Here is a 20,370-nt window from a genome sequence, read left to right as displayed (position 1 = left end):
TCACCCGGCACCGTCACCAGACACACACACATAAAAGAACGCATGAAACTTCCACGACATCTACCATAGCTATAGATACCAGCACCAGGCATAGGCGCAGACACGCTGAGGGGGAGGGGAACACAGACCAACATAAGCGATACTATAGTCCAGAGATTACACGTAATAGCAAAGCAGTAGGAAATGATCACAAAACAAAATAAAGCAGACAGCGGTGGAACTATCCTCCTATTGTGTGACTTAACACACCTATGAGCATACGGAACCACATGACTTGCCGCCCGACCTCCGGGTTGAGGGCTAAATGGCTGTGTATTACATTGGGAGGGGGACTGTGCTCATGGCTATGTTGTGCAAACTGTTACTGCATCAAATACGTGACTCTGCAATAAAAAAAAATTACAAAAAAAAATCAAAGTGTTCCCACCTACTGCGAGGTTGAGCCCACCTCGTGTTGAGTACCTCCCCAGGTGAGGACCCGATGATGAAGCATACCATATGATCAGCAGGGGAGTGAGGGTTCTAAAGGAGCACATGTACTGTGCCTGATGAGCACTAAGGAGGAGGGCATAGTGACTACTTGTTTTGGGGGATACCCTGCACTTTTGGTTTATGTATTTGGCTCGGGGACACATTGCGCCGGAATGGGACTCTTTGTTGAAAACATTTAAAGCTCAGGAAGATACCGACTAATAAAATCCCTTACCACAGGCATCCCCTTTGACAGGTTTTGTCCCCTCCTGGTCTGGTGCCACTGCTAACCCCGCCGCGCACCGTTCCAACATACTCCTTAATGCAGAATCCTTGTATAGCATAGCGTAGCGTTCTTAACGAATTTCGTTCTCGATACTGGGGCACAGTAGGCTCAATGCTCCCATACACCTCTAAATAGATATACCCACCTGTATCACATACGTGTATAGTACAATATTGTGACAATGTCAAGTTTGGGGAGCGGAGGGATACACGGGTGGTTCACTTTAGTTTAGAGTTTATGATGAATTTATCTTAATGACTATTCATTAATGACACTTCATTTTAGCTTTTACTGACATAGTGATGTTAGAAAAGGATTGTAGGCTGAAAGTATCACTTTCTATCACTATCACCATCACTTTTGAGCACTTTACTGAATGCGAGGTGACCGGTTCACTCCTGAAAGCTTATGCATGGTTTCCAGTGCAGACGTAGGTTGGACTAGTTCTTTGTTAAACTCTAGGAGTATAAAGGTAGTCTGGAAATAGATTATTCGGGGAACACTGACAAACTAATCTTCCCTGGTACTAACCAATGCTAGCACCAAACATAGACCCCACAGCTTTAGAACACTACATGAGGATGTACTCAGGAACTACAATGATACTATTGGAGTATACCTTTGGCAATGACCAGTGAATGGAAAGCAATGAAAATTGTAGTCTTCTTCGGAAAGACCTTTGGAGCGGGTAGGCAAATACATAAAGATTTTACGGAGGTTGAGGCTGCTATTACTGGATGACACACCGGTCCCAGGAAAAAAAACACTAACCATGGAAAAGAAACACACATTTGAGGAGTACTACTCCAAATTCAAAAAATTTGTATGCACTTTATTTATTTATTTAAATTCTTATATCGCGCAGGAATCAATCCCGTAAGGGTATCTCCGCGCTTTGCTCGTCAGGGCCAGAATGTCACAGTTAGTAAATATGGTGAGGGTTATTACGGTTGAAATGCCTCACGGAAGAGTAAAGTTTTTAGAGACTTTCTGAAAGACATATGATTAGTAGTCAGTCTCAGCTCAATGGGAAGTTTATTCCATAGGGCGGGGCCAATAGAGGAGAATGCTCGGTCACCCTGTCTGGCTTTTTTTGTGACTGGTGGTTTCAAGAGGGCTTGATTACAGGAGCGAAGTGACCGACAAGGTTGATACAGCTCCAGTGATTGTGCGAGATATTTGGGGCTATCTCCATATAGGCTTTTGTGTACCGTGCAACAAATTTTAAAACTAATTCGCTGCCGTATAGGAAGCCAATGCAGTTCCTCCAGTAGGGGCTTGGATGGCGTCCTAGGTGGTGCATTCATGACCAGTCTAGCCGCCGTATTCTGGACTACCTGCAAACGTCCCACTGCATCCGCGTTAGCAAGTGTCAGCAGGGCGTTGCAGTAGTCCAGGCGGCTAGTGACCAGAGCCTGTACGAGAGTCTTCCTGTGGGTATCAGGGAGGTATGGGAAGACTCGTCTTAGGAGGCCGATGGTGTGAAAGCACAATCCTGCAATATGGTTCGTGTGATCCTTGAGGGTTAGTTTTTGGTCAATTTTCACCCCTAAGTTTTTGACATGTGGCTTTGATGTTGGGGCTGGACCCAGGTCCAGCGGCCACCAATCGGGAGACCACAGGAGATTAGCTTTGCCGAAGAGCATAATCTCTGTTTTTGTCACATTGCATTGGAGGCAGTTTGCTGCCATCCAATGTGACACTGCCCTCATACCTTCAGCAAAGTTTTCCTTCACTTTAGGGCCAAGGGAGTTGAAAGGGTAGAGGAGCTGAGTGTCATCAGCATAGGAGACTGGTGTGAACCCGTATTTTCGTACAATCTCAGCAAGGGGGGCCACATAAACATTAAATAATGTAGGGCTGAGACAAGAGCCCTGAGGCACCCCTTTTGTAAGTACCCTCGAGCTGGATCTGTAGGGGCCAATGCTGATTGATTGCGATCTTCCGGAGAGGAAACTCTCCAACCAGGATAGTGCTAAGCCTCCTATCCCCACACCCTGCAAGCGGCTGAGAAGGATGTTGTGGGACACGGTATCAAAGGCCGCAGACAGGTCCAGCAGCACTAAAATCATGGAGCCCCCTCTATTCTGTGACATTTTGATCTTGTCAGTCACCGAGAGGAGGGCAGATTCAGTGCTGTGGTTGGGCCTGAACCCAGATTGTGATTGGTCCAGGCCCCCTGTCGCCTCGATAAAGCTGGAAATGATGGTGTTAGTGTGTTTCTCAGCCAGTTTGCTAACAAAAGGGAGGAGGGAGATAGGGCGCAGGTTGGAGAGCTCAGACCAGGGTAGGGTGGTGTTTTTACGGATCGGGTTCACAACCGCTTCCTTCCAAGTTTGTGGGAGTTTTCCTTCGGCAAAGGAGAGGTTTATTAGTTTGTGGATAGATGGTCCTAAGGATTCTATCAAAGAAGGGATCAATTTAGCAGGGAGCAAATCGTTATATCATCAGAGACTCTATAGAAAGGGGGACAATTTGGGAAAATGCTGGTTTGGATACTTCAAAAAGAGACCAGGAGGGCAAGTACACTTTAAAAAAAATAAAACTCTGGTTATTTCAGGGCAAGCATACTTCAGATAGCTGAATTGTCAAACACAGACCACTTAGAAGGCAATAAATGGAGTATTCCAAGAATCCATCGAATGCCTTTATTCACAAACCCAGAATTGTATTGCTCTGATCATGCAAGAAGCTATAGAGGTAGACCTAATCCCCACCCCACCCCCAAGCTCCCTATGAACGTAAGGGATGAGTTAAAGAGACCGCTCACCAGGGAGAAACAGGGGAGCACTTGAGAATGTCCACGGAGACCGGATCCCAGCCTTTGGTGGTCTCCTAGTAGAAATGTTCCCATTCTCTTCACTTCTCCTTTTAGAAAAACGTTTGAAGTCTGCAGTAAAGAGATCCAGAATGGACCCATGCCAGGCACAGTGAGAGAAGCTCTAATAGTCATTCTGGTTTAACCAAGGAAAATCAAAAGGACATTTGTCTATGATTGCTACAGATGTACAAAATACTCGGCAAGGTCATAGCAGAGATAATCTTGAAGGTAATTCCGACACTAAAGCTTTAAGATGAGGAAGATTAAGTGGTTGTCTCTTTAGACGTAGAGAAGGCCTTTTATACATTAGGGTGGAGCTTCCTGTTCAAAGCTCTGGAAGTTTTCAAGCTTGGCCTGTGTTGTATTGTATTATAAGTTACATTTACATAGCACTTCCTAACGTGTTGGGGGACGCCAAACTGCATTTTCAGACAGCCTGCTGTACAGTGGGGGGACTGAGTGGTTGGCAGAATGTTGCATATGTTGTGATCCTATATGGGAAGCACTTTGGTGTTATACATTAGTGACCACTGATGTGCTATTCTGTTTTTTAATGCGGCACAATGCTTTACAGTGTAATGGGATAGGTGTTGAAGGTGGATGTTCGAAATATAATATTAATTAGCTGGAGGATATAGTGTATTCTGCATGTCCTGTGAAATGTTGGACAGTTTTCATTATGCCAGAGGCATAGGAAAGAAGCAGGGATTTACCTGCTTGGTCTGCGTTACTGGAAGCCCAGTTAGAGATCAGGGTAACTAAAGCACATAAATAAATAAATATACTGCTAATGAGCGGCAACCTCACCAGAAGGAAAGTGGGGTGCTGTGTGTGTGTAAACTCAAAAAGGGAGGGGCTGTGGGTAAATCCATGAAGGCCCAGTAGTCCACATGCAGAAGGCAGAGATGCTGTTAAATGAATAACATGATTCCATATGGGCAAGAATGGCAGTTGGTGACATGAACAGCAGCCATGCTACTTTCTAAAGGCATTGGGTACTGCCTGCTGGTGGACCAATACATCTCATGAGCAAGAAAAGAAATGGGGAAGTTTAATCAAGGTTGATCGCCGAAGCAGCAACTTTGCTATCTTTAAAAAGCTGCTATCTCGCCTATTTCTGTTAGGCTGAAGGAAGTCAACATTTTTAGCAGGGGTTTATGCCCTATGCCCCTCTTGTGCTCTAGAAGGCAGGTGAGCACCAGCCTCCACTAGCAAGAGGGATTTGATCCAGAGCAATAGAAGCCACTAGTTGCCATTTCCTTTTCTTGATAGCCACTACGTCTGCCTCTCTAAGTGCTGGCTCCATCCAGCAATGTGTGTTGATTGGGTCTTCTAGACACTGCAGCTCACATCTGCCTTAGGAGAGCGGAGCCCTTCACTGCCTTCTTCATTCATGAGCTGTGGCCTTGAGCCCTGTAGGCAAATGTTAGGGAAAAATCAAGCTATCCCTTACTACTTTAATTCTGGTCACACTGTCTCAGGCTAGTCTTTCTGATTCCTGAGCACATCTTGCTGACCCTTAGCATTGCTAAAATATCACCCACAAGCTGGTTTTATCAGTATTAGAAGGTTAAGTATGAATAGCCCCACTAAATACTAAAATTAAAATGACCTCCCACTACTTCAAAGTTGGTTGCAATGTCATGGGCTAGCTTTCCCTTTTACTTAGAACTCGTTAACATGCTGCTGACCCTTGCCATTCCAAACTGCCACCTTGCCTGTCGTAATTGACATTTGAAGTTGAACTTTACACATTCCTAACTTTGATCAGAAATGTTTTGTGACAAAAGTGGTAGTTCCTGCAGTCAGTTGTAGCTAAAATCTGTCCTATGGGACATGAGCCTTTTTCTCCCTTTTAGTTGTGTACTGTATTTTAGCATTTATATAGCACTGAATGACCTGTTGTGCATCTTTGGATGCCTAGCACGCTGCACCGTGGGAGAAGTGCATCACCTAGAGAGTTTTCTATGTAAGAAATGTTGTGCTTTTGTCTTGGGGCACAACGCCCAGTAGTGTGACGTAGGAGGTGGTATGAAAAATTGGTGCATAAAATATAATTGTGAATAGCTGGCATTTATATTTCACTATGTTTTGGTTTGTTCAGACAGATGTATTTCTCCCCATGACAAGACCTCCTTGACCAGGGCTTTTCTCCACTTAAAATTAAACATTCTTAAAAGCCTATTTAATCAGTGAACCTTAGCTCTCCCAGACTTCGAATGTTATTGCTGAGCATCTCAGCTGCAGCATTGGTCCCTGGTTTGATGAATCTCCTAATCGTGAACAGATCTTATTGGCCAGATACCTCCCCAGCATTAGATTGAGTATTTCATTGCTAGGCAGATGGGCCCTGAACACCATCATTTGGTCTCCTTGATGTCCATAATCTGGAACTGGACGACAACAAATGCGTTAAAAGGGGTCCTGTTTTTGGCAGACGCTGAGATGTGACACACAAACTGTGGTGCAAGGCCAGGGCAGCAGGATAGATCCAGGATGGATGCTGCATAATGCGCCACCAATGTGACGGAGACAGACTCATGTGGTTTGAATAGGCTTGGAATAATTTTAAATTATGAGTTAGCCATTTTTGTTTTACAGTAGACTATCAAGGATTCTTGAATTGAACACGTGTATCAGTTACACTGGCTGTCATTCAGGAACTGACAGACAGATGGAAACTAATTTCTGCAGTATAGAAGGCAGTCAGCCTCAAGTACCTGACCGCATCCTTAGGATACAGGATAAGCAGGAAAGAGATCTAGATATATAGTTTATGGGCAAAGAATTGTATAAAACGCCAGCCTACCATTAGTTAGTGACAAGGAACGCAAATTTTCATTTTACGCAGTTTAAGATCTTTACAGAGGTAGCTCACTCCTACAGTAAGGAGTAAAGGTTTCCCAGCAAGATCGAGTGACTACCAAAGATATCACTATGGGGAAGCTGACTTCCTACATATGCTATAGACGAGCCCAGTGGTTGAGAACTCATGGAAACAATGTATAACTGTGCTTAGAAGTGCAGAAGGAGCTACAGTCACTCAATCCCCTACATTTTTTATATTAGGTTTTTTGTCCACATAGTTGGGTCCTTTACAGGACAAAAGGAAATGTAATTTCCTATTCATTTTAAGGCAAAAATGAATATCTGTATCTGTAATGCAGGTAGCCGGTGGTGGAGTTTGGACACTGGGCCCAGCATATTCTCTCTGCTGCTTTGGGTGTGGATTGGAGGGCTGGGGAGTGGCTCCCTCTCTATGGATGTTGGGTGATGAGTGGGAGGTGGGATAATTATGGATCACGGGACTGAGATAATACATCTTATTTGTTAATGTTGGAATATATGATTACCTGCACTACCATGCTTAAAATCTCAGTAAAAAGGGAAAATTAATATCAATATAAAGTCTCTGATGTGACGTTAGCAAGCAAATTGGCAGAACTCCATCTAGGCCCACTCTGTTTAGATGGACATTCCACCTTATTGTGAAAACCAGAAACACTTTAACCAAAAAGAGCACTTATGCTCCTAATTCTTGGAGGGATCTATATATTCATCCCTCAACTAAAGACAAATATTTGAACTTTATTTAATAGATTCTCGAATAAGAATTAGCTAAACATGTTCCGCAGATTGCCTTATAAATTCAGGGAAGCACATTCTTCATTGCTAAACTCTGAGTAGGCAGAAATTTCTATGAAAGAAAGACATGTTGTCTGCTATCCTAGGTAAAATACAAAAAGGAATAGTACCTATGTGAAATGTAACAGATTCCCATCAAGACTAGTTCAAGGACTGTATAGTGAAGTATTTAACTGTATAGTGAAGTATTGAACATATGTTGTATAGAGTTTCACATTGCATGCTGGCTACTTGTACAGATTACTCAATAGCAATCGGCGACTTGTGTTTGTGTATTTAGGTACATAAATTGGACATATACATAAATCTAATGTTCTCCACTGAAAAAAAGTACGTTTGATACATTGTTTGATGAAACTGTATGAGGAATACACTGTGGGTCAACATAGGGGAATGTCAAGTATCATGAATATGGAAGGGAAGAGCCCTCACAGGGATCTCCTGATCAGTGATGCTTATTGGATGGATGACCCAGGGAGGAAATGACTCACGCGGCCCGCCGTTTATATCTACATGTACCCCCCAAGGTGGTCCTTTTGTGTTAAACAGTGTTTTTCACTTGTTTTATGTCTCTTGTGGCTGGTGCAACCTGTTCTTACCAAATGTTTAGTACTGTTGCTTTTGAGTATTAAACTTAAACACTGCCTTGATACATGTAGAGCTGAATGTAAACACACTTTACAATTTAACACAAACCATCACAGGTTTACCCCAGAAAGAAGCCAATGAGGCAAGTGATGAATGAGTGCATGAGCGTATTGAATGTATGAATTGTGAGTTTGAGTGCATAGACTGAAGCAGTAGCAACCAAGAGGTAATATCATTTTTATTTTTACGCCAGACCTATTGGCTTACCAATGCTTGTTTTATTCTGAAACGTGTTCAAACGCTGAAAAGCATCAAGCTCCGTGAAAGTAAAAGGGAGCTGAACCACAGCATACAAAGGTTGGCGGCCACAGTGCAAAGCCGAAGGCCATGGCGAGCTCTGCTTCTGAGGCACAGCGAGCAGATAATGGAAGCTGCAGGGAGAGCCCTGGGATTGTGGAGATGGTGCGCATGGATGAGCCAGGGCTACTGCAGCGAGTAAAGGTCAGCAAGCAGACAAGGTGGGACGGTGAATAAAGAGCAGGGCGCTCACAGGGGGAAATGTCAGGCTAGAGGTAGGCCTGGCATCAGCAGCTGCACGGGAACCGGAAATAGACCCTGACAACATGCGCAGTACAGCACATGTTTTGCAAAGAGGAATTCAAGGACCTTATGTTTCTCGAGTGATGGCTACTTGAAACAAAGTCCAAATCTCATTGGTTATCTTAACCCCTTAACTGCTGCAGTTTTTCCGCCGCGGTGCGGGCGTTCTAAAGGGTGGGCGGGGCTGCGTCGGCCGATGGCAGCACTGGGGAGGGGTGCTCCCGTCAGCACACGGAAGGGGTTAAATGACTGTCTAGAACACATCGTTGACTGACTCTCAAATCATGTAAGTGCAACACCACCTGAACGACTGGCTGAACGACGGCAAGAATGTCATGCTCTGTAAATATGTAATACATAACTGTCCAACCCTAATCGCTTTTTTAAAATGTAATCTTGAGTGATTTGCAACTTGTATATATGCAACTCTAACCACGAGTATCTGTAGTAGACGTATATGCTTACTACCATTCTTATGTGAATTTAGTGTTTCTGTTTGTATCTTTTCCTTGAGTGAATTTTCAACTTGTATATATGCAACTAACCCCTAGTATCTGTAGTAGAAGTATGTACTTACTACCATTCTTTTGTGAATTTAGTTTTTCTGTTTGTATCTTTTATGTAACTCGTACTCTGAAGTGCTTTTGTAATGTAACTGGTTCTTTTGTAAAGCGCTCTGACACCTTTGGGTAAAGTTCGCGCGCTACAAAATCGCATTAAATAAGTAAATGACTAAATGCCGAGACTGGTTTGAGCACAAAATCTACTGTGGGAGCTGTAACACTAAGGTGTGACATGGAAGGAATATGTTTTCTACTTGATCTTCTCAAGGGACATTTTAACATGAGGTATGCCCTCTGGTACAATTTTACTGGGGCGACTACCTAGGACCTTTTAGTGTAATCTGCATAATCTTTTGATATATGTGGTATGTTATGCGAGTGGTAGGGAATATGTTTTTCCACCCTCCATACTGTGGCTTTTCTTTGCCTTGTCTTTTCTCTATTTTATTATTCTCATTTTTTGCAGGCTCATGCCTTTTTCCTCTTGTCTCTGATGAACAAACATTATATCGCTTTTTCCTCCTGTATCCATTATGCATGTCCTGTGCTTTTGTTTATTTCCTCTTTCTGATGCTGTCTGTAGAGTCATGAGATGTGCGCTAGGACCCTTGTGGTTCTGGGAGGACTCAATAGAGGAATTACATAACTTGCTGGGAGGTGTTAAGGTATGGGGATTAACTGATATGACGTCAGGAGAGTGCAGTGTATGATCAGATACTAAGGAATTAAGATGTCTGGTACAGAGCTCCATGTGTGGTGGTATTCATTTTGCAAGCACCCAGGCTGGGTAGGACGCTACATCTGACGACAAGTAGGGGTTATCTGACACAAAGAAAGGAGACTGTTCTCCCTGAGAATTTACAATGGTTCAGCAAACTTCTTTTGTAGGCCAGGTGCACCACAAGTCGATGCAAAGTAGTCTGAAGTTGGCGTATGTGGAGTCGTACACCACTCCAGCCCAGATACGGTCGATGAAGAAGTTGAAAGCCCTACTGAAGAGCGCATTATAAAAGTAAGGCTGAAAGAAGAAATGTTGCGTTGCGCCAGAACACCAAGTCATCATTAATAGAAAGCGAAATGCTAAAGGCAGCCACAACCAGGTATGGGGCAAAAAGCTAAGGGCAGTGATGACCAGGTGCGAGAAACTAAATTGTTACTTACCGTCAAGATAGAAGATGGCACCTTACGACCTCTGATCGGGTGTGATGACCCAAGTGCAAACACACAGCCAGTGCTCGTAGAAGTGCCAGTTACTGGGGAACAGCAATCGTCTTCCGAACAGCAGAAGAAAGCATGAAATACAATGCAGCTGCGTTCCTAAAACCCCCACAGCCAAGAAGCAGAATATTGGCGCTGTAGAAGAAGATGCTAAGAAAATCATTAGGTATTTAAAGTACCTTGCCAGTGATGGAGTGAAAGAAGTGCTGAAGAAAATCTTGCAGTCTGATGCATTATCATACCATCAGATCAAAGAAGCTTTGGGAACCAAGTACAATCCGATGCAGAATGTCAACTATGAAAGGTACATTTTCAATCAAGCAAAGACAGCAAGTTGGTAAAACGATGGATGAGTTTGTCGAGAGACTTAAAGTGTTTATCGAACACTGCAAGTTCAGTGAATTCATGGATCAAGAAGCCATGTGCCTTAGAGTCATCGATGGTTGTTGTTAGACTTGGCTTTTTCAGCAGGTTAGCCTCAGACTTTTTGCTTTTTGGCCTCCTGTTTTTGTCCTTTTTTTTGTTGGTTTTAGGACTCTGGACACTTTACCACTGCTATTCAGTGCTATAGTGCATATGCTCTCCTTATAAATTGTGTATGATTGGTTTTCCATAATTGGGATATTTGATTTACTAGTAAGTCCCTGGTACAGTGCACTGTGTGTACCCAGGGCCTGTAAATCTAATGCTACTATGTGGGCTTGCAGCATTAGTTGTGCCACCCACACAAGTAGCCTTTCAAAGGGTTCTCAGACCTGCCACTGCAGTGGCTGCGCACAGTTTTTACTGCCATGACAACCTGGCAAGCGCACCCACTTGCAAGGCCCTAACCTTCCATTTTTTTACAAGTAAGACAGCCTCAGGTAGGCTCAAGATACCTCCATGGGCAGGGTGCAGTGTATGTGAAAGGTATGACGTTACTGGTGTGTGTTGCATGTCCTGATAGTGAAAGACTGGGCAATTAGTTTTCTCTGTTGAAAGGTTAACTTTCCCATAGGTTAACATAGGAGCAGCTTGGTAACACTTTACCAGTGTTGGTGGGATCTGATAGAAAAATGGAGTTTAGTATGCCTGAACTCAGGATTTAAAAATACATATTTTAATAAAGATGATTTTTATATTATGTGTTTGAAAATGCCACTTTTAGAAAGTGGGTATTTTCCTGTCTAACCATCTATGTGCCTCTCTGCCCGTTTTGTGTGCGCTGTATGGGTTTTAGACTGACAGGGGATGGTTTGTGCATTCACACTAGACAGACAACAGTGGGGTTGAGGTGTGTCCTGCCTTTCCTGGGTGACTCCTAGCCAGGCTGACTAGACCTGGCTGCATTTAGAGTAGTAGGAGGAGTTGTTGCTTGCACCTGAATGGACTGTGTCTATCTTCCACAATGCTGTCCCCACTCCCTGGAGTGAGCCTGGCCTGAGACAGGCAGAACTGGATTATGTATGCCAGTGGAACTTTGTGGCAACTTCAAAGGGAAATGTGGTATAAATATTGGGGCGCTGACCCTAGAACTTTAGATTACTGCTGGACTGAGGAACCTGCCAGGGAGAAGAGCTGGAAGAGCTGTGAGGAGAGACTACCACTTTGCTGTGTGCTTTGCTGGGTTAGCCTGCAGTTGCTGCTTCTGTCTTGGGCAGGGAAAGGATTGGACTGTGCTTTCTGCATCCTAAGGGCATCTCTAAGGGCTTGATGTAGAGCTTACCTCCGGTTGGAAGTCCCAGGGTAATCAAAGACTTCAACTTCTTCTGGTTACCGGCTTCTGGAATTGGATATTTCAGCTGCGACAGAGGAGAGAAGGTAACCCGAAACCGTCAACTACGCCACTGCCAGCTCTGTGACCTGAAGGCACAGTAGAGCGCACCACAACACTTTGCACCGCAGGCCTGGTCCGTTTTATGCTATCCAATATGGAAGGAATGTTAAAGGCTATAGATTAGAGCTTGGAAATGTTGATTGTAATCGGTTTATACCAATGTTTACACTCCTGCCTCATTTCTTTTCAATAAACATTGCAATTTGAAATACAACTGTGTAATTCTATTATCTGGTTTATGTTTACATTGTAACTGCCACCAGGAATTGTTTTTTTACTGTGATGCTACCAGAAAAAACATGTAGGCAAACTGCAGCTTGGAATGATTAATTAATTGCAAATTATCATTCTATTAAGAAAAGGAAGGCTGTGATGGTTAAGAATATCAAGCCATGGGAGACATTTATATATGGGAATCCATCTTTGGCAAATCTGTTTTTTTTTTTTTTTTCAAGTGTCAAGAAGTGACAATTAGGCAACATATTTGCTGTGCCAGACAACAAACGAATCAAATATACACAGAAAATTCCACACAGATGCTAAAGATTGAACTTGGGCCGTTAGTGTAAAAAGAAGTAATATCGGCCAGAAAATGTATATATAAGAAAAAAAGAATACATGATCGGAACATCAAGACTTTTCAGGCACAAGAGACTAACACCTGAATCTCCCTGAGAAAAAAATATTTGTTATTTGTGAGGGAGTATGGTGTCCTATCTGGAGCCATTTTAAATAATTCTTGTCTTTGTTCTACAGGAAAATAATATCTAGTCTTTCTTTCATTGTCGTGTTTTTCTTTTAAAATCTCTCTCGATTACCTGGGATACAGTCTGCAAAATGGTGTCTGTGTAATTACTGAGCTGTAAAAGTTATTGGGCCAGTTAAAGCTTGTGAGTTTATTAAGAGAATAATTACCATTTAAATAGTTTACCACATCTCTAGTGAAAATTCTGCATAATTTTCAAATACACTGTTGCTTCTACCTATCAAATTAGGCTGGCATGTGAAATCCGTTTGTCCCTGACAAAACACGTATCTATCAAGTGGAAGAGTTATGCCACTACATGTAAATGTACGAAGAACTTTTTTAAGACCACAAAGGGCGAACCTATTTGGAACTACGTGCGCTAAAAATACAAACTGTTGTGACCTGTAGAAAACTATTGGTGACTTTTATGACACTATCGGGCACATGCATCAATGTTGGCTTTTGCGATTCCTTAATTGCGATTTTTAAGGAATTGCAATTAAGGAATCGCAAAATCCTATGCATGTAGAAATCGCTTAAAAAATAGAGATTTCTAAATTCCTTAACTGCGACTCGCAAATTGCAAATCGCAATTAAGGAATACCTCCCCATTCATTCCTATGGGCCTAGAGGCTCATAGAGATGAATGGGAAGACATTCTCAATTTGCGATTCTCAATTAGAGAATAGCAAATTGAGAATGCAATTTCAAGGGTGCCAGGGTGTCAAAAGGACACCCTGTTGCACCCCTGAAATTGATCTGTGCACATATGTTGTGCACACACATGCCCTAAGGGCATGTGTGTGTGCAACATGAAACTTTGAAAAATGCACAAAAGTGCATTTTTTAAAGTTTTTGCAAATTACCATGAAGTTCAAATTCATAGTAATTTGCTCCCCCTATTTGCGAAATCTCAGATTTTTAAACTTTAATGCATTGCATTTAAGGAATCGCAAAATGCGATTCCTTTAATGAAATCGCAATTTGAGAACTCGCAATTAATTGCGAATTCTCAAATTGCGAAGGTCTTGACCCTTGATGCATCGCAAAAGCTAATTTTGCGATCGCAAACGGCCGATTTTTGCAATTCGCACTGTTTGCGATCGCAAAAGGCTTTGATGCATGTGCCTGTATGTGTTGAGGATATGGCTTCCTTCAAGACGCAAATGCACCTTTGGATAGTGACTACTTAAGAGTGTCTTAAAATATGCGTGTTTCACTAGTGAGAGTGAGTTTGTTAACTGTAATGCACAATCAGTTTCTGGGTACATTTAAGGTAATATTTCTGCCTTTAAATCAGAATGTTATGGGTGGTGATCTCGTGTATGGACTTTACAGTGAACTATACTGTTGCCTTTAACATTTATTCTAATGACATTGCTTTTTTTTTTTTAAATGTCATTAATTAAACGTATTGATGCAGTGGAGACTCTAAACCATGATTAGCCATGTTGTGAATAAACAGCCCTTCGCCTTTTCCAAACTTTTAGAAATCCAGGGAAATAATTTAATAACAATTTTATATTCCAATGCGACTTTCATGTTTTTGTTTCTTGTAGGATTTAAGAAAACCCTTTGAAAAATCCTGGAAAGACTATGAAAGTAAATTGTAAGCTCTTTTTGTTTGTCAGTTCAAAATGAAAATAACTGTACAAAACTTTTAAAGATTTTTTTTCTAAATCTGAAAATGTACTGTATATTTTAGTGCAAAAATAGAGAAGGAAAAGCGGGAACTTGCCAAACAGTATGGAATGGTGCGGACTGAAGTGATAGGGGGCGAAATTGCTGAGGAAATGCAGAAGGAGCGTCGAATGTTTCAGCTACAGATGTGTGAAGTAAGGGAGCCCTCTAGGTTTTCATCAACAGTTGCTGCATAATCTTTTCATACAATTGCATATTAATGACTACACGTCTTCTATGTGCCACATATAATTATGCATGGATATCTCTTGCACAATTTATGTAATGAATGATTGTCACAATACCTTTTCCAATCAGAACATGTCTGAATGTATTCACAAACTTGATTTGTGATTGGCTGGTCTCATCACACTACAAGCCGAGTTGCCCCACCAAAGGTGGGAGACAAATGTTCATTCATCACAACCTTGCCACCAAGCCCAAGCCACTAAGATCCAATCCTTAGAGCACACCACCATCTAATATAGCCTTAGAGCCCACCGTAGAGGGCTATACCGGCTATTAAAAGCGTTTAACAAGGGAGAGGGACTTTAACCCCTTTGACGCTCATGACGAGCTGAGCTCGTCATGAGTTACGCCTCTCGTACGCTCATGACGAGCTCAGCTCGTCATGTAACGTGGGTTTTTGAAAAGTGCCGCGCACAGCGGGGAAACCGCTAGCGCGCATGCGGTTAATAGCCGGTATAGCCCAGCTACGAAGGGCTATAAGGCTATCAGAACATTCTGCCACTAGAGGGCAGAATGTTATAACAAAAAAAAAGCCTTATGGGAGTGTGAAGGGATTGAAATCCCCTCAGGCTCCCTGAAGCCTTTGTTCACAGCCAGAGCTGTGAACAAAGAAGCATTGGAATGTTGGCGCTCCCGGCTTATACCAGCCATTATAAGATGGGAGCACTCTATTGTTTTCAATGGAGCTCCCAACATTTCAGTGTTCTAATGTCGCCTTTTAGCCCAGTGTTTTACCCTGGCTATCATGTACTGTGTTGTCAACATTACAATACATCCTATAGTAACATTCTCTTGCCTCCTTTGTGACCTGCGCCATCTCTCTATCGCTAGTAGACATCCTTTCTGACCCCACAACTTCTTTCCTAGTACCAAATCTTGAGAACAGTGCATTTTGCCATGAAATCACATTTATGACCCATCTTCTGTCACACATATTTGACCTGAGTTGTCAAATATACAAGAAAGTCATGATTATAACTTCATGTTACTGAACACAGCTCTTTTCTACTCGCTGTACCTTTGGCATTACTAACCCACGTACCCTGTAAAAATAGCTTACACATTACCCAAAAAATCTTAATCTTAACTTTTTATAACATTAACTTGGCTCTGCAAAACCATGTAGAAGCAAATTTAAAAAAAACAGAAATGAGAAGTAAAAATAACACTGTCTCAATCACAGGAGAGGGAATGACGGTGCCTAATACACACGAGGGTATACAAAGAAAGGGGGCAAACAAGCATCTATCTGCTCGAAAACCTTTAAAAAAGTCCTGAACCAAAAGTATTCAATCAGTTATTAGGCTTCTTTGTATTGCCTCGACGCCCCCCATTTTACGTGAGCGGTGTAGCAGCTAAATGTTGTTTTTTGTTAAATGACAAATTCAGTCATGGCTCTTCCAGAAGAAAATCATGACCCCTACAAAGAAAAAGGTGTTAAAATGGGACCAGGAATCAGGCAATACACAAACCATGATTAAGGTACCAAAATCGACTTGTCAATTTCTTTTAAAACTGTAAGTGATCCACTTTACTACAGAGCCCACAGAGGAGACTTCCTGATTTGAGGTCATGAAATGTGGAAGGATCGGTCTCCTAAACTGCTGTAGCAAAAATATATCACTACCCTCAGATTGAGGTTTTCAGACCTCAAAACTCACTTAGGAACATATTTTGTTCTATAAAAATCTAGGCCATAGGTCTTTAAGTCCTAATTAGTGATACACAAATATTTTTAAATAGGTATGTTTCTTGGTCAGAAACCAGCAATGCTTCCTCAGACATGCCGCAGCATAGTCCTGCCACTCAATCCATTTTGCACTTTGCTATCTGTTCATCAGTGCTAAGGAACATTATGGGGCTTATTTAGGGTTTGGCAGGCTGCCCTCTGGTCTACCAGGTCAGTGGAGGGATGTTCTCCACTGCCCTTGAGGAGTAGAGCCGGTCATATTTAGAGATATCTGCCTGGCGGGCAAACAGGTATCTCGGTGGCTTCAGCAAAGTCCCCACCACTGCAGCTTGGCTTAAGACATTGAATCTGTGTGGGTACCGTGCTCAATGCACCCGTACAGCAAAGTTTTTTGTTTTTCAAAAACCATTAGTATAAAACAAAAACAAAAAATGCCTCCGACATCCTTGGAGTTTTCTCCCAGCATGTGGGGATAATTTATTTGTTTTCCTGTTTAGGGCTGCCAGGATTTCCCTGGTTGCCCCGATGGGACAGATGCCCTAAATAGGTCTGAGGTCCTTTAGGCTACACTGTTGGCACATGGCAGTTACTCACCTCTAAAGGTAGCCGGGGAACCACTAGTTGGCAGATAGTAAACTGTTACACTATGGTGAAATACCATGTCCACTAAACCCAAAATAAGGTCCAATTTTTCCCAAAATCAAGTTAGAAGGAAATTAAGGCATTGAACACCGAGTTTCAATGGAGGAAAGATACGTCCAACAGCATTATCTTTAACTGTTTTAGCTAGACCTAAGTGAACATTAAAGGAAGATGGGAAGAAGCCGAGAATACGGGGAGTGAAGCAAGTGTCCATGGACTCTGGCCAAAGTTTATAAGGGAGCAAGTTCTGGAACACTGTGTTTAGAAGATTAGTAGCCATCCATCATCTCATTGCGGAGGCTCAAGACTAGGAGGGTGAAATCCCCACACATAAAAGGTGGGCTCACTTCTCTGTCAAATATTTAAAATCTCCCTTTAAAACACTTTATTCATTGAGCAATTAAAGAGCCATGCCAATCCATGCATTGATGGTGGTTTTGAAGAAAGCAGCAGATCCTATTGAGTATGGTGCCAGTAAGACCTTAGTTAAATGGCCAATCAAGACGGAGTCAATAGTCTGTAGTATCAAGCACGTTGTACACATCTGATAAGATGCATCCTATTTATCCTTAACCCCTTCGAAGCTCATGACGAGCTCAGCTCGTCATGGAGTTTCCATTGATTTCAATGGAAATTTAGTGTAAATCTTTCCAGGGCCTTAGCATCCAAGTGGTTAAGTTATCCTTACAGAAAATTCTTCTGAACCAAAATACCTACTGTGAAGAAAGAAAGGACCTGATGGCATGTACGAATATCTGAATAAACACTTGCCAAACTAGCAGCCTTTCACTCCAAAAATGTCCTTCCCTAAGACTTTCATGACCAATTAAGTGAGATTGTGAAGGAAATGAATCCAGGCCACGGTTCTTTCAAATCATCATGGACACAGGATTCATGTCGGCACTTGATAACCGGGCCTTCACATTCTATCCATGACTAAACCTGTGGTTGCACTAGGAATAGTCCAGTGTGTCCTTAGTATAGCTGGTGTCCCACTCATGCTTATAAACTATTTTTACTTCCACAGACCTATGAACCTAGTGACTTAAAACTTTCCATTTGACTTTCGAACTGGCAACACCCACAGCCACTTATCCCTGAACAGTACCCTAATCATCCTTCAATTCATGCTCCCTAAAGCTGTCACAGTGGTCAAACCCGAATTGGCCATGCCTCAATCCTGAGAAGACATCGATGTGTATTGGCAGCCTTACTCGGATACGACAGCACCGCCATCTCCAGAGTCTGTAATCTAGGGAGGACCTTTCACCAACACTTCCTTTTTTATGCCCCACCCAACCCAATAAAATGATAAAAGCTGGACTTTTAAAACTCAGAACTCTTACTAAAATAGAGCCTTGCTCTACTCCATTTCTGAGAGTGGGCCTCTATGCTGGTGACATACAGCTCATCCCTACTGGGCAACTCTAACTCACTCTGCATTTGCCTCCATCAAAAGTCTATGTCCAATCTACTGATGGTTCAGACATTCAAACTAGGCTGTACTACTGTTGCTGCATTGACTTCAGCACTTGACCCTATCTACTAGCATCCCTCTATTTGACTCTCAGTCATGTCTTTGTGTCCCACTCAAGGTTCACTGCATGCTAGGCACTTTATCATCTCCCTCAAAAACATAGAAAAAAGTGAAGTGGGCACAGTAGCCATGTGTGAGAACTTGCCCTTGAAATTCATTAACCCGACTCTACATCACTGCCATTCTAGCCTATTATTTTGCGAGCACGCCCCAACTTGCCTCTTTTAACTAACCACTGCAATGGCTGATTTCAACCCCAACGACTACATTTCCCTTACTTTTATTCTTGGTGCCCACAAAACCTATATCGCATACTTCTCTTTGAGTATCTTTTAAATCCACCATGTTATTATGCCAACATATAGTTTTCATTAAGTATACAATTGTGCCTTTTTATCTTTAACACACTGACAGTACAGAATTACAGGTCGAACTGCTTCACATAATGTATTAGCTATTTATGTCTTAACTTCTTTTCCTGGTAGTACTACTTAATTGTGTCTCTCCCCCATCAATACAGTGCTATATGAGTATGCTTATGTGTCTTTGTACATACACTGTCCTAATCATGCTTCACACATTCACCTACAGCATATTGATGACCGAATGACCTTCATGCACAATCTTCGCTTATGCCTAACTATCTTTTACACACTTTTGGTCTTTGTCCTGAAATAGTCCTGGGTGAATCTTACTCACTGGCTCACAGAGATACTTAGATGTCCACCTGGGAAGATGTGTGTGTCTTTGAGAACTTGCTGCATTGTGTTTCTCTCTAACAGAGATCTGTGAATAATTTAAGCCAGTGGTCGCAGGTAGGGCCCACCTTCACTCATTTTTGGGGACCGGGGCTTATTGTTCCAAAACAGACTTTGATCCACAGCAAGAAAGAGAAGAACACAAAAATGGGAGATAATCAGAAAAGTAATGACAAAAAGGGAAGCAAGGGTGAAAATGAACCTGCAGTGAGTGCAGTGAAGTGAGAAAGAGGCAGGGATAGTCTGGTGGCGGAATCAAGACTAGGCATCCTTGGTATTTGGCACCTGGCCTTCCACAGCACCGGGCACTGGATTCTGAGCGAAACCTTGTGCCCGGCACTTATTATTTGACAAATTAAGCACTGTTGGAGTTATATGCATGAGGGGAAAGAGCACACTCTACATTGTAAACTGCTTTATAGGATGGTACCTGGGACCATTAGCTATTGTTCATAACTATCCAGCAACCAACCAGGAGGCCTGCATCTGAGTCATATTTTTAAAATATCCTAAAAAGATAACTTTAAATACAAGGAATCTAAATTGAAGTCATGTATGTAATGAATTGTTATCCTGAAAGCCTTCCTGCTCCCACTTTGGATTCTTTTGCTAGAGAGAACTAGTGAGATGTATTTCCTGTCTCTAAAGACCTGTAGTGCTATTAAAAGTCCAGCTTGTCAGATGTCATCTCCTTTCTCTCCTTCTATCTGTCCCTGGCTGCTTCTTTCTCTCTCTCTTTACTTGCCCATCTGCCAAACTGTTGATCTTTCCTACTTGGTATTTTTCTCACTCGCTCCTCTGTCTGTCCCCAGTCTCCTTCTCAATATCTTCCTCTGACTTTTCTTTCTCACACATCTCACTCCCCCCTCTGGCTATCGTTTTCCTTATTCCAGCTCCTCTCGGTTCACTTATTCCTCCACATTTTCTCCGCCTTCTCACCTTGCAACATTCAGTTCTTCGCCTTCTGTTTTGCTGCCTTTCTGTTGTAACTCCACTGGTTCACTTTCTTAATCACTCTCCACCCTGCCCCTGTCCCCACTGATTTCTCTCTCTCAATC

The 20,370-nt window shown here is 42.4% G+C and overlaps 1 protein-coding gene across 1 annotated transcript in view; it reads left to right on the top strand.

The window, feature by feature from the left end:
* LOC144768499 (arf-GAP with SH3 domain, ANK repeat and PH domain-containing protein 1-like) overlaps positions 1-20,370 on the top strand; it is a 1,182,076-nt gene that overhangs the window by 436,888 nt on the left and 724,818 nt on the right. Inside the window, exons 5-6 of the mRNA XM_078652209.1 lie at positions 14,316-14,365; positions 14,462-14,591. Coding sequence (XP_078508335.1) covers positions 14,316-14,365; positions 14,462-14,591 — 180 coding nt within the window. The remainder of the gene's footprint in view (positions 1-14,315; positions 14,366-14,461; positions 14,592-20,370) is intronic.

This window comes from Lissotriton helveticus, chromosome 7, assembly GCF_964261635.1.
Source record: "Lissotriton helveticus chromosome 7, aLisHel1.1, whole genome shotgun sequence".
In the NCBI taxonomy this organism is placed as follows: Eukaryota; Metazoa; Chordata; class Amphibia; order Caudata; family Salamandridae; genus Lissotriton; species Lissotriton helveticus.
Note: the sequence above shows the minus strand (reverse complement) of the source record. Positions and strands in the feature narration are given on the sequence as shown.